This window comes from Podarcis muralis, chromosome 7, assembly GCF_964188315.1.
Source record: "Podarcis muralis chromosome 7, rPodMur119.hap1.1, whole genome shotgun sequence".
In the NCBI taxonomy this organism is placed as follows: domain Eukaryota; kingdom Metazoa; phylum Chordata; class Lepidosauria; order Squamata; family Lacertidae; genus Podarcis; species Podarcis muralis.
Window position 1 is genome coordinate 28,768,357 of NC_135661.1, and position 13,305 is coordinate 28,781,661.

General features: G+C 46.7%; 1 protein-coding gene across 7 annotated transcripts in view; it reads left to right on the forward strand.

The window, feature by feature from the left end:
• Nucleotides 1–13,305, forward strand: part of NPHP4 (nephrocystin 4) — a 97,321-nt gene that overhangs the window by 67,589 nt on the left and 16,427 nt on the right. For 5 of the 7 annotated variants that reach the window (XM_028740447.2, XM_028740448.2, XM_077931461.1 and 2 more), the window contains exons 15-19: nucleotides 160–351; nucleotides 1,819–2,009; nucleotides 5,376–5,536; nucleotides 6,913–7,093; nucleotides 11,776–11,904. In XM_028740447.2, the coding sequence (XP_028596280.2) occupies nucleotides 160–351; nucleotides 1,819–2,009; nucleotides 5,376–5,536; nucleotides 6,913–7,093; nucleotides 11,776–11,904 (854 nt within the window). The remainder of the gene's footprint in view (nucleotides 1–159; nucleotides 352–1,818; nucleotides 2,010–5,375; nucleotides 5,537–6,912; nucleotides 7,094–11,775; nucleotides 11,905–13,305) is intronic. The other 2 variants (XM_028740450.2, XM_077931463.1) reach the window with 2 other exon arrangements.

The following is a 13,305-nucleotide window of genomic DNA, read 5'->3' on the forward strand; positions in this document are numbered from 1 at the left end:
CCCCAAAGCTTTTGGCCACTGGACACCTAGATATTTACACACTTGCTCTTAAGGCCAGCTGATTTCCCCAGATATCTGCTAGAGGGGGAAACACTTAGGCTGAGAGTCTGTTGGCAGCACCCGGCTTCCCCCAGACTCAGCTGCCTGCCTCTGCTTCAGTCCTAGCACCGGCCTTACGCGGGCCGCTCTCGCCCGCTTGCGTGCATCGGGATTCCCTCAGCTCCTGGACTGCAACAAGGAGCCTGTCCAAATTGTGGACCCTGTGGACCCTGTGAACTTCATCCCACAGCGGGAAGAAGCTGACCTCCTGCAGAACAATGAAATCATCCTGCAGTTTCTTGCATTTACCAGGTAAAGCCTGTTTCTGGGGTTCAAGACAGGTCTGAGTCCAGAGATGGGAAGGCCTGGGAAAAAACTAGGAAAAATGGGGGAACACGCAGGCCGCCCCCCCCATTTTTCCCCATTGCTGTTTTTTCCGGGGGGGGGGGGGGAGCTTGTGGAATATTCAAACTATATCAAACTGTTTTTTTTACAATTTTTCTGGAAAAAAAAGGCTTTGGAAAAAACTGCCCCCCCATTTTTCTGGTCCCCCCCCCCCCAGGCCTTCCCATCTCTATGACTGAGTCAATGCTTTTGAGGTAGTTTGGGTTTTGTTGTTAACAGAAAAAAACTTGGATTTTGCAGTAGTTTTGAGCTGCCTCAAAAATGGCACTGTTTTCCTTCCGAGCCCTGGACACCTAGCATTTTGCACAAAAAGCTGTGCTGGAAGCAACAAACAACTGTGTTATGATGGTTGCTTTGTTTTTAAGGCTCCAGAGAGCCATGTAGTTCCTGAACTAGCTGACAGGGAACCCAGCTGAGGGAGGCAGTGCTGCGTCTCTGAGCTCGTCCACAGGGACTAAGTCTTGGAGGAAACGCAGGCATTTCAGATTCATTGTTTACAAGTTTTGCATGACTATTTGCCAAATAATTCCCCTTCATTAAACAGGGAGATTTCTTCAGGCAATGTATGAAGATTTGGCTCAGCTCTTATTTGTCCATAAGAGGGAAAAGAGACATCCTTATTTCTCATATCTCTTTTCCTCAACCAGTCTCTACTGATCCAATCCATCCACCGTGAGTGTGTGGAAGTGTTTGGTTAACACAAAGGAAGAAATAAAATAAGTAGAATAGCCTGTAGGGATAGCAGAAGACCCATTTGAGAGGTTGTTCTGTGTCTTAAACATGTCTTTTTGCATTGTACTGAAAACCTTCCTATATCATCATCAGACTCCTGTAACGGTATCATTCAGAAATTAAAAATTGCTCTCGTGTTTCCAAATGTGTCTACCCAGACTTAAGGTCTATGGACTTGTGGGTTTTTTTATGTAGGGGGAGGAGGAGGCTGGGGGATGAGCACCAAGATTCTCAAGGATTTAATTCCAGGTGTTCTAAGGAATAGCTCCAATAGCCAGTCCAGACAGGTAGATCATGCAAGGTGTGCCAAGGCACACAAGTCTTTGTTAGGTGTGTAGCAGGGAGAGGTTCCAGTGATGCAGGGAGTTGTCAGAATGACCAATCCCCCAGCTGAGGTTGATTGGAGGCAGGCAAGGTCAGAGCAGTGACTCAAGCTGAGACAGAGCAGGCAGCCTCTGCTGTAGGAAGGCAAGTCCTGTCTCTCAAAAACCTTTAGCTTTTCAAAGAATTAGCTAGCCATCCTTTGAGAGGTGTCCTTGGCCCGGCCAGTACACACCCTGGGAATTGGTGACTCATGGCATAGGGATTTAAATCATCAGGATTTAATTGTCTTCTGTTCCTTTCGGTTGTTGTTAAAACAAGGGCTGCAGAGGACAGGACAGCCTTGGAGACGTGGCCCAAAACCATCTATTTCACCTTCCAGTTCTACCGCTTCCCTCCAGTCACAACTCCTCGATTGCAGCTGGTCAATGCAGATACCTCGAAGGCAGCTCCATTCATTTCATCTTCTCACATCTTGATGCAAATCAAGGAAGATGGGACCCTGAACCTTGGTAAGGCCTGAGGGGAACAGATGGACAGGAACTTATTTCTACCCTCCAGTCCTTCCCCATGGTTCCCTTAGTCAGCTGCCTTCCCTAGTATCCCTCCTTAGTCTGTCGCTCTTCCTTAGAAATGTCTTCCTACCTTTCTTCTCTCTTCCTATGAGCCAAAAAGCTCCATAAATGGTATTTGGATGCCTTTAGAATCAGAGCAGCTTAGTTAAACACTGACAAAGACCCTCTCTGATGTCATAGCAATTAGGCCTGCAGTGTGTCAGTAAGGAATATCTCTAAACCTTTCCTACAGTCACTTGAACATCACAGCTATCACATGTATCTCTCTGTTTCTGAAGGGAGGGAGGGAGAGAGGCTACCATACTAGAGAGTGTGAATTCCAGGCAGACTTGAATTCAGCTGTCTCTCCAGTTTGAAAAATGAGGCCCTCCAAGAAGGATCATTCCCAATTCAGAATGCAGCACTCAGAGCCGGCTCCGAGCTTGTTGCAGCATCCCCCAGGGATGAAGTCTCAAGCTGCGAGTCAGCAAAATTCTCCTTTCCGCCGTGAGCCTGATGGAAGTGGAAGCTGAAGGGACACCTGCGAGCGAGGTTAACTCCAGTTTTTAATAGGTCAATGGCACGTATATCAACCGACTCCCAAGCACAGATAGCAAGAATTAGAATCTGCTATGCTGTTGAGCCATCATTCCTTCAGAACAGAAGTGTAGCTAGTAAAGCCCACCATTTGAGAGGCTTCGCTTCAGATACTGCCTTGGTGTATTGTAAATTCTCCCTTTCCTCCTTTAAAACAGTTTTGGTTTTCAGGTTGGAGAATTAGGTCATTGACATATGTGCAAGCCACGTTTTACTCCCATCTCCCAGATGCCTGTATTCCCAGTTCATTTAGCACTGTGTTTCTGATCTTCTTGAAAACAGGCATGGAGGTTGAGTGGGTGTTTGAACTTAATAGCGTAAGAACCTGGGAAGAGCCTTCTAGACCAGGGCAAAGGAGGCCCATCTAGTCCAGCAACCCGTTTCTCACAGTGGCCGACCAAGATGCCCCAGGGGAACCCCACAAGCAGGACCTGAGCACAAGAGCGCTCTCCCCTCTTGTGGCTTCCAGCAACTGGTATTCAGAAGCATCACTGCCTCTTACCATGGAGGTAGAACATAGCCATCATTGTTAGCAGCCATCGATAGCCCTCTCCTCCATGAATTTGTCTAATACTTTTTCTAAAGCCATCCAGATTAGTGGCCATCACTGCCTTCTGATGGAGGGAGTTCCATAGTTTAATTGTCTGCTGAATGAAGAAGTCCTTTCTTTTATCTGTCCTGAATCTTCCAGCATTCATCTTCATTGGATGTCCACAAGTTCTAGTGTTATGAGAGAGGGAGAAAGGCTTCTCTCTCACCATTCTCTCCATGCCGTGCAAAGTTTCATAACCTTTCTTCACAGGGGAGTCGCTCCACTGCTATGATCATTTTGGATGCTATTTTCTGATCCTTTTTCAACTCTGCAATATTCTTTTTGAGGGGAGGCAACCAGGACTGTGCAGAGCCTTCCAATATTCAGATATGAGAAGCCTCATCTTCAGTCTGTAGCAGTACAGTTAAGACACAGGTTCAGTATGCATAATCTGCTCTTTGTAGAACTAGGACGGAGTGTCAGGCACTGGTAAGCATCAGGGCTGAGATTTGGCAATCCAGAATGCTGACTTGCCAGTTAGCTAAGCAGATTTTTCTTTATTTATTTCGAGTTCTACGCATCCGAGCAGCCAAGCTTCAGACGCCTTGTTTCGCTCTGCAAAGTGCTTTTTGGTCTTATTAAAGCCTCGTCCCAGGAGAGGCGGTCCTGTTCCGTACCCTGCTGAGTGTCTCTGGTTCATAAAGCCACCCCTCTCCCCCGTGGAACAGTTAATGGAAAAGGGGGAAAGACACACATTAAATGCTGCTCTGTGCCGGGATAGGACGCTCCCAGTGTGACTTTAAAAGTTACTTAGCCAGATCTTTCATAATAGCCTTGATCATTCTGTTTATTAAAGTGGAGCCACACAGCAGCAGCAGACCCCTCATTTGCTGATGACTTTTGAAAAGGAAGGCCCTCAAGGGTTGGTCCTCTTGTGGGAGCTGAACTGCTCATCATCTTCCACTCCTCAGTTGCTCCCTGGATCCATTGACAAATGCCAGTGCTGTTCTAGTCAGGAAGGCACAAGGCCTCGCTGTGATCCGATGCCCCTTCCTTTCTCTTCTTTCCCTTTTCAACTCTGTTGCTGAATTATGCTGCCGCACCCTTCTCTCCTTCTTTTAAAAATCTTTAGCTGTGATTCCTGCATTGTAGGGGTTTGGACTAGATGAGCCTTAGAGATCATTCCAACTCTACAGTTTCTATGATTTTATATTTCTATTATTCTGTAAAGCTTTTTTTTGGGAAAAATTAATGTAGCATAGAAAGTGCAAGCCAACAAGAACGAAACATAATGAAAGTTAGAAAACATAACACAGGAGCAGTACAGAGAGCAGATAACGTAGTGGCTTTCCAACTAAATAGAGTGCATTTGCAGGACACCTACTTTGCCTCCCGAAGGTCCCGTCCTCATTTAAAGCCCCAGAGAACCACTGCCATTCCATTTAGACTTGGGATAGAAAGTTTCAGATACAGGGGCTGAGAGTAGCCCCAGGAACCTTTATATCTGGCCCTGTCAGGCTGCTGCCAGCGACTCCTTGCTGGTTGCCCAGGAACGTACAAAGACAAGGGAATGTTTCTTACCGTCCTCTTTTTATTCAGTATTTACAGAGAGAGGCTATAGAACCCAGACTCTTGGATAATGGCATTGTCCCAAGTGAATCTCCATCCTCCATCTCTCCCTCTCCCTCATTCATCATTCTCATTGTCTCTCCTACGGGTGCTGCTACGTGCCCGCTGTCTTTGAGCACTTTGCTCTCCTACTTTCAAGGCTTGCCGGGTTCTGGGAGGGGGGGTCTGGAATGCATTCTAAAGACACTGTGTCTGTCAGCTGTTGCCCCCCGGAACTTCCTCCTCCTCTCCCATTATTTCCCAGCTTTTCCCCTCAATTGCCTCTGAGCTGTGACCTCCCTCACACCCCTGTTGTAAATCTAAACTGTCTTCCTCTTCCTTCTGCCTGTGTCAAGCTGAGGAGGTGGTCTTCCCCCATTGCTCCTCTGCCCAGTCCCTGGCAGGCCCAGTCTCTATACCTCTACCTGCCCAGCTCCACATCCTCCTTGAATGCTTCTCCTAGATGGAATGTGTCCCTGAGCCCACCACCACCCGAGGGAGTTGGTTCCACTGTGGAATGGCTCATACCCTCGGCGAGTTTTTTGCTTTGGGCCTTACACACCTGTAACCAGCAACTTTCTCTGCAGGCTCCCCAGGTTTCCAGCTGAAATATATGGTGGATCCTGGTTTCCTCAAGCCAGGTGAGCAACGGTGGTTTATCCGTTACCTGGCCGAGCACACTCTGCAAATAGACGCGTGGGATGGCGATTCATTGCTCCTCGTCGGATCTGCTGCTGTGAAGCTGAAGGTGGGGATTTATTAAGTTGGAACTGACTCTTGGAAGGGACAACCCCCACCCCACCCTGAGCCAATTCCGTAAAATTTAAATACCACTTGAGCGAAACAAAAACCAAAACCTCAAAGCAGTTTATAAAAAGAATAAGGTTATCAGTACCCCCCCCCCAGCTATTTAAAAATTTCATATAGTAATTTAAATCAGCAATAAGCTAAAGACAGATTGAAACCCAGCCAGATGGGCGGGGTACAAAGAATAAATTATCATCATCATCATCATCATTCTGCATAGCTGGGTAGCTTTCTTAAAAAAAAAATGCTGTTAGCAGGTCTCTGAGCACAAATGTTATATGTTGACAGGGTCTCACTCAAAGTGGACATACTGAAATATAGAGTATTTAGAGGTGACTAGACCTTTTAAATTTTCCACTGATTCTACTCCCTATGAATTATATCAGCTGTTGCAAACCTGGTGTGCTTCAGACGTTTGAGACCACAGCTTCCATCAGTCTCAGCATCATATGGCCATGCTGGTTGGGGCTGATGGGAGTTGTAGTCAAAAACACCTGATAGGGGACAGCTGACGTAGACAAGGGTGACCTAGATGGACCAATGACCTAACTCAGTGTAAGGATGTGTTTTATGTTAAGAACAAAAGAGGAGCCAGTCGGATCAGGCCATCTTGTCCAGCATCCTTTTCACACAGTGGCTAACCAGATCTTGCAAGGAGGATATGAGAGTATCCCCCCGCCGCCTTGTGGTTTTCAGTATCAACAAAATGTTCCTTACAGTTATTTATGGCTAGGACATCTCACACACAAAAGAGCATTGGTGGTTGTTGGCTGCTAATGACAATGCAACCCCATGTTCTCAGGTTGGGACCTAGATTGAAAAAGTTGGGATTTGTAGTTCATCCCCACAAAGGAGATATACATCTTAGGCAAAAATAAGGAGTCCAGTGGGAGTTGTAGTCCCGAACAGCCAGAAGGCACCAGCTTGGGAAAGTTTGGATTATGCCTACTGCCAGTCTGGCAGCCAGTCTGATAACTGATTTCAGAGGACAACTCAAAAAAGGATTGGCTTTTTATTTATTCACTTATTGCATTTATATCACTTTTTTTCTTCAAAGAGCTCAAGGTGGCATATATGCACACCTCCCAATTTTCATTTAATCTCCACAACAATCATGTGAGGTAGTGACTGTCCCAAGGTCTCCCAGTGAGCTTCATGGCCGAGTGGGGGATTTGAACCCTGGTTCCCCCGGTCCTGTTCTGACACTTTCACCACTACACCACACTGGCTTCCTGCTGTGTGAGTCCACACTCTCCAACACACACGCACACATCTGAATGATCTGTCGATCAGACACAGACTTTCCTTGTTCTGCAGCATTTGCTCCGCCAGGGCCGGACAGCTGTCCAAGTCCACCGTGAGCTGGAGGTTATCACCATGGAATACAAGCAGGACACAGCCGTGATGAGTGGGGAAATTCTCAAGCACGGGGGTGTGAAGCCCATTGGAGTCCATGCTGTTGTGCGAGGGCGTCTCCACCTGAGCCTGGCTAACATTGGTAAGAGTCCTGTTTGTTTAGGCATTTCCATTGGCTTTCCGGGGCAGCCTATGGCTCTTCAGCCTCAGATTAAAACACAACTCAGCTGTACCCAGGATTTCCTTCCCAAGGAGATCCGCCCAAGCCAATTTTGTTTAATCCTGGAGGACAGGGCTCAAAATATCAAAAGTATTTGCCTATAAATGCAGAAACAGGGCCACATGGGATCCCAAAGTGACATGGACCAGAAATAGTTTGTTCCATCTCTAGCCCCAGCCAGGGTTGAGATAAGCATAGTTCAGCAGTAAAATCCCAGAGCGGATCATCAAAGCTCAAAACCTCTCCAGCACCCCCTCTGGCAGAGTGGTTGGTTTTTGTTTTTACGTAATAGATGCTGACAAAATCCACCCCCACCAATCACAGGCTGCCAGGGGTTTTTCTAGGAAAGGACCTCTGCTGTGATTCTGACAGGGCTGTGCCTGCCCCACCTGGCCCTGTAGCCTAGCACCCCATCCTACTGAGACACGGGCATCCGCTCCACAGCTGACGGAAAACAACCGTTTGGGCTGTTTAGGGAGGATTTCCAGCTCCTCGGAGGGGGAAGGGGAGGAAAGCAGAAGATTTGCACCTTGCGTTGCGAAAGCTTATTATCCCCCCTGTGCCCCGACAACGGTAATAACATCGGGTTGTTGCGGCATGGTGGAAATACACAGGTCATTAATTCTGCTTAGTCTTGTTTACAAGCGGGCAATCCAAGGCGGCTTTGAAAGGAGACAATATGGAAAAGGCGACACTCAATTAGATGCCAACAAAACAACAACGCAGGGGAAATGGAGGCGGGGGCGTTGGAAGCTGCACAGAACTGTACCTGGAAGGACGAGGAATCCGGGCTTATAAGGGCCTTAGCGCTACAGGCCTCGTAGCAGGTGCTTTAATTCATCTGTCTGCAAAAAAATAAAGGCGGTGTGACTCCATGTGTTTCCACCCCCCGCAAAAAAATCTTATCTTCAGAAGAAAGATTAGCTTCCATTCTACCGTATCATAAATTGACATTTCATACTTTGCCTGCAAGTGGGTGATAAGCTCTTTAGCAAGGAGTGGGGGAGGGACAGGGGCTGCGATGATCAATCCAGAGATGAATCAAAGGCCGGGGAAGGAAATGATCTAATGGCGGAGAGAGATTCAAAAGGGACTTGGCAAGTCCTGGCAAAGGCTTAGAGCCCCATTCCTCCTCTTTGACTCCATAGCTACATGTTCCTTGATCCTGCATTTCAGTCGTCTTGTTGGCCAGTTGTTGTTGGCATCTAGTCTAGGCAAGGAAGTACTGGCAATTTCTGGAAGGAGCATCAATCGCCACCCTAGTAGAGACAAAAGTATGGCGTTGGCTTTGGCAGGGAAATTGACTGACAAATCAAAGCTCGTGAGAGGTTTGAAAGGGAAGGGCACATTTACAAGGGACTGTTACACCTTTAGTAGCTAAAGGGGACACGGAGGAACCCTCTTCACTCTACAACATTCTCTGGCTAGTTTAATGTTTATAATTTGTGTATTTGTTTGAGTGACTGGAATTGTGTTGGTCCAGGAGGCTGCCGGCCTCTCAGTAATCAATCATCTCATCTGGGGAAGACGGTGTGGGGGTGGGGAAGCAGGTTTGTTGGTTCTGTTGTTCTTTGAAGATCTGCCACATGAGATGACGATAAAAAAATGTTCTCTGATCCCGTGCTGTCTGAGAACGACTGAGTTTGGATGGCTGAGTAATAGGGACACTTCTTGCCTTGCTGATTATGCAGGGACCGGAATACTTGTGGCCAGGGAAAGATCGATTCCTTTGCAAGGGCCAGCCCAAATCCTGCTCTTTCCCTCAGATAATTGAAAGGCATGATGATTTGACATTGCTCGTAGTCCCAGCCCTCCTGACCATCCCCCTCATCATCCCAAATTAGTTCATGCTTGGTGCCATTTTTTTGCCCTGCTCAGGACTTTCTAAATTGCTGCTCTGTGGTTCACAGATCACCTGTACTTTGATCTCTGAGCTAAACTAGATGTTACTTTAATTGGTGCCAATGGGAGCTTTTTATGAAGGCTTGGAGCCAGCGTTGCCATTAAGCAAAGTGAGGCAGCTTCCTCGGGCGGCAGGTGGTGGTGGGTGGTGGCAGCACCCCCACAACAATCCCTCCTGAGCAGAGGGCAGAGCTGTGCCCTTCACCTGTGCAGATCATGTGCTCTGACCACCGAGCAATGGTCCCCCTACTAAAATTAAGTAAATACTTCACCATGGCAACTATGGAGACTATAGAAATTGTGACTTCAAAGAAGGACCTTCCTGCATCTGGAAGGAACAAATCAAGAAGGAACCGCTTGAAGGAGCCAGGAAGCCTAAGCTTCCTTCAGAGGATCCAAGGGATGAAGGCGCTCACTTGCTCCTTTTTCAGAGGATCCTGGCTTCCGTTGCGCACTGCAAATCAAAGACCCTCTTATGCAGAAAGAGCCTTAAGGTGCCTCCTTTGATAACTCTCTTTTTCTGAACGGGCTGTGGGTTTAGATGGGAGAGAGGGGCTTTTTTATTTTTTAAAAAAGAGAGTTTTGGCTGGCAGGTTGAGTCAGATCAAAGGAGCTGTCGGACTTGCAAAGAGACTGGATAAGCTTGCCATTATGCATCAAGGTGTTTATTTCCGAAAGTCAAAGGAGATCCCACTGAGTTCCCCTTCGGTGTCAGAAAGGTACAAAATAAGATAAGGAAATTGCCATGAGGGGGAAGGAATTGATTCTTTGAGGGGGTGCTTTTGGGGCTTAGAATTGCTCTGGTGCCTCTGCAGACGGTTCCTGTTAGGCTCCTTTCTGGAAAGAAACCCAAGCCTGCTCAGTCACCTTCATTATTAACATTGCTCCGGGGAAGGTAGACTTTGTTTTCTGTAGCATACTTGTTCTGGTGCTTCTTGTAAAAAAAACAAAAAAAAACTCCCATTAATAAAACCCCAAAAAGCAAGCCTAGCTTGAGGCTTTGAAAGATCTGAGAAAAAGAGGAGGAGGAGGGGAGGAGGGTAGAGAGAAAGCTCTCCAACAAGCCAAAGGCACGTTCTGAATACTATATCTTAAGACTGGAATTAGCCACTTTGAAATGCACATGCGTCTTCGGATCTGCTTTGGAAACATGGAAACATAAGGCTATAAGAAGAGCCTGCTAGAACAGGCCAACATCTTGTTCTCACAGTGACCAAACATTGCTTGTGGGAAACCTGCAAACAGGACCCGTGCACAAGAGCCCTCTCCCCTCCTGTGGTTTCCAGCAACTGGTAGTCAGAAGCATTATTTCCTCCAACTGTGGAGACAGAGTGTAGCCATCATGGCTAGTAGCCACTGATAGCCTTGTCCTCCATGAATTTGTCCAATCCTCCTTTAAAGCCATCCGGTTGGTGGCCATTACTGCCTCCTGCAGGAGGGACTTCCATAGTTTTAACTGTGTGCTGTGTTATTTGCCCTAGATATTACACGCTACAGCTTCAGTGAGTGTCCATTTCTCATGAAGGAGAGAGAAAACCTATGTCTATGCATACGACATGCATAATTTTATAAACTTCTATCATGCACCTTACCTTTTCTCTAAACTAAAAAGTCCCAAACACCTTTCCTCATTTTGATTTTCTTGGTTGCCCTTTTTTGAACCTTTTCCAACTCTACAATATCCTTTTGAGGCGAGGTGAGCGGAACAGTACACAGTATTCCAAATGTGGTTGCACCATAGATTTCTATAACGGCTTTATGATAGCCGTAGCTTTGTTTTCAATACCTTTTCTAATGAGCCTTTGCCTGGAATTTGCCCTTTTCATAGTCGCTGTATGCTGGGTCAAGATCTTTGAGCTCTCTAGTGTGACCCTAAGGTCTCATTCCTAGCCTTTCATCACCAGTTCAGACCCCATGAGCATATAGGTGAAATTATTATTATTATTATTTTAGCCCTGACTGCATTACTTTGCACTCGTTTACATGGAATTGCATTTGCCATCTTACCCCCCATTTATTCAGTTTAGAGAGGTCCTTTTGGAGCTCTCCCCAATCCCTTTTTGTTTTAGTGACCCTGAACAATTTAGTATCATCAGCAGACCTTGCCACCTCATTGCTCGTGCCTAACTCTAGATCGTTTACGAATAAGTTAAAAAGCACAGGCCCTAATAGCGATCCTTGGGGGACTCCACTTTCAACATCTCTGCATCTAGAGAATCATCCATTTATTCCTACTCTCTGCTTTCTGCTGCTTAGCCAATTTGTGACATCTTATTCTTTGAGGGCTAAGCTTACTCAGGAGACTTTGTCGAAACCCTTTCGAAAGTCCAAGTACACTATATCAACCGGATCACCTCTATCCATATGCTCAGAGAAGGTTCATGAGACAGGATTTGCCCTTGCAGAAGCCATGCTGACTCTGCTTCAGTAATGCTTGTTCTTCTTCCTACAACTTAACCAGTTTGTAATCCACTAGAGGAGCTCTCCTGCTGCATCCATTACAGGCCATCCAGGCAAGATTACATTCCAGGGGAACATTCAAGCTATACAAAAGCACCTGAGGAGAGTGCAGAGCAGGGACTGTGGGGTGTGTGGCTTGAGGAGGGAGGAGATCTGTGGAACCCCTTGGGGTTTGATGGAGAGGTCTGTGTTCATCCCCTGAGCCTGTGCTCCCTGAGTCTCTGCCTCGTCTTCTTTTGTAGGCCATCTGTGTGAACAAAGGCAGAGGAAGTCCATCTCTTTGCCACCTTCTTGCTCTCGCATCATCTCTTCCCATGACGGGAACAGTGGCTTCCATGGGGGCAGCTTGCTGTCTTCAAATGCTTACAGCGGTAAGTCGGCTTCTGATTTCTCAGTTTTCCTTATTGGGTTATGCTGAGGAGGCAGGTGGGAGCAGAAATGGGGAAGAGGAGAGACCACCGCTTTCTCCTCCCCCAAACAGTGAGTGATGCACCAAGCAGGTGGATGCAGGGAGGGGTGGGGTGGACCGCCTGCTAAGGGCTTTGTGGATGCGTCTTCTTCCTCCCCTTCTTCCCCTCAACGTTTTTGAGTTTATTTTTTATTTTTCTAATAATTTTTATTGATTTCAAGAAAACAATCGAACAGCTTCTCGTAAATATACATAGCAGAATCCAGTTACAGACACAGGTTATAGAATACACAATCAGACTAAATAACAGCAAATGATTAAATTACCTTAGAAGAGTCATTACCAGTTTCGTGTGATTATTGATTATAGGATGGAGTGAACTTGTTTTCTATTGCTCCGAAGGGGAGGACCCGAACCAATGGATTTAAATAGCAAGAAAGGAGATTCCAACTAAACCTTAAGAAGAGTTTTCTGACAATACAAGATTCCTGCATTGCAGGTGGTTGGATTAGATCACCCTTGTGGTCCCTCCCAGCTCTATGATTCTAAAAAGAGCTGTTCAACTGTCGAACAGACTCCCTCGGAAGGTGGTGGACTCTCCTTGGAAGCTTTCAAGCGGAGTTCAGCTGGCCGCTTGTCAGGGTTCCTTTAGCTTTAAAGAGATTTGAATCTCTGGTGTCCAAGGGCTCTCAGAAGGGATTTGTTTCAACACTTTAGGCTCTGCTTCTAGACTTGCAATTTTTCTCCCTTGCATTGCAGGGGGTCAACGACTATACGACTCTTGGGGGTTGCTTCCAGCTGCAGTTGTAACCTCTCTAAAGTGAGGTGTGGGTGGAGGGCCTGAGAACTTTGGGTCCATACTAATAAAGGGAAAAAAAATTAAGACCACACTCCCTCACACTGATCTTTCTTCACTTCACCCCTCACCTGTGCTGTGTGAGACGTTCAGACAGGGCTATCTCCCAGATGATATTGAGCCATGCCACTTCAGGTAGCATTTTTCATGACTTCCCTTGTTGAGCAATGACCACCCAAGCCACCACCAGTGAAAGCAAGAAAAGAGCTTTGTGCTTAGCTTTCGGATTCAGGTCACTTTCCAGAAGTAACAATTCTAAGGGAGTGTCAGGCAATGGGGTGGACCAGTTACTGATGAAATTGTGTCCGATATCCAAGACCAGACCATTGAGTTTATTTTGAAAAGGTGAGGGTAGGTGGCCACTCGTTCCCTCAAGGGTATGTGGATCTTTTAGCTTGCTGGTACCTCATGCATGAATGTGTGTCCTCTTTGCAATGGGCTACAGGGACTGGCTCAGAAAATGCAAGATGTTAAATCTCAAGCACACAGGGAAGAAGCCTCAGGTGA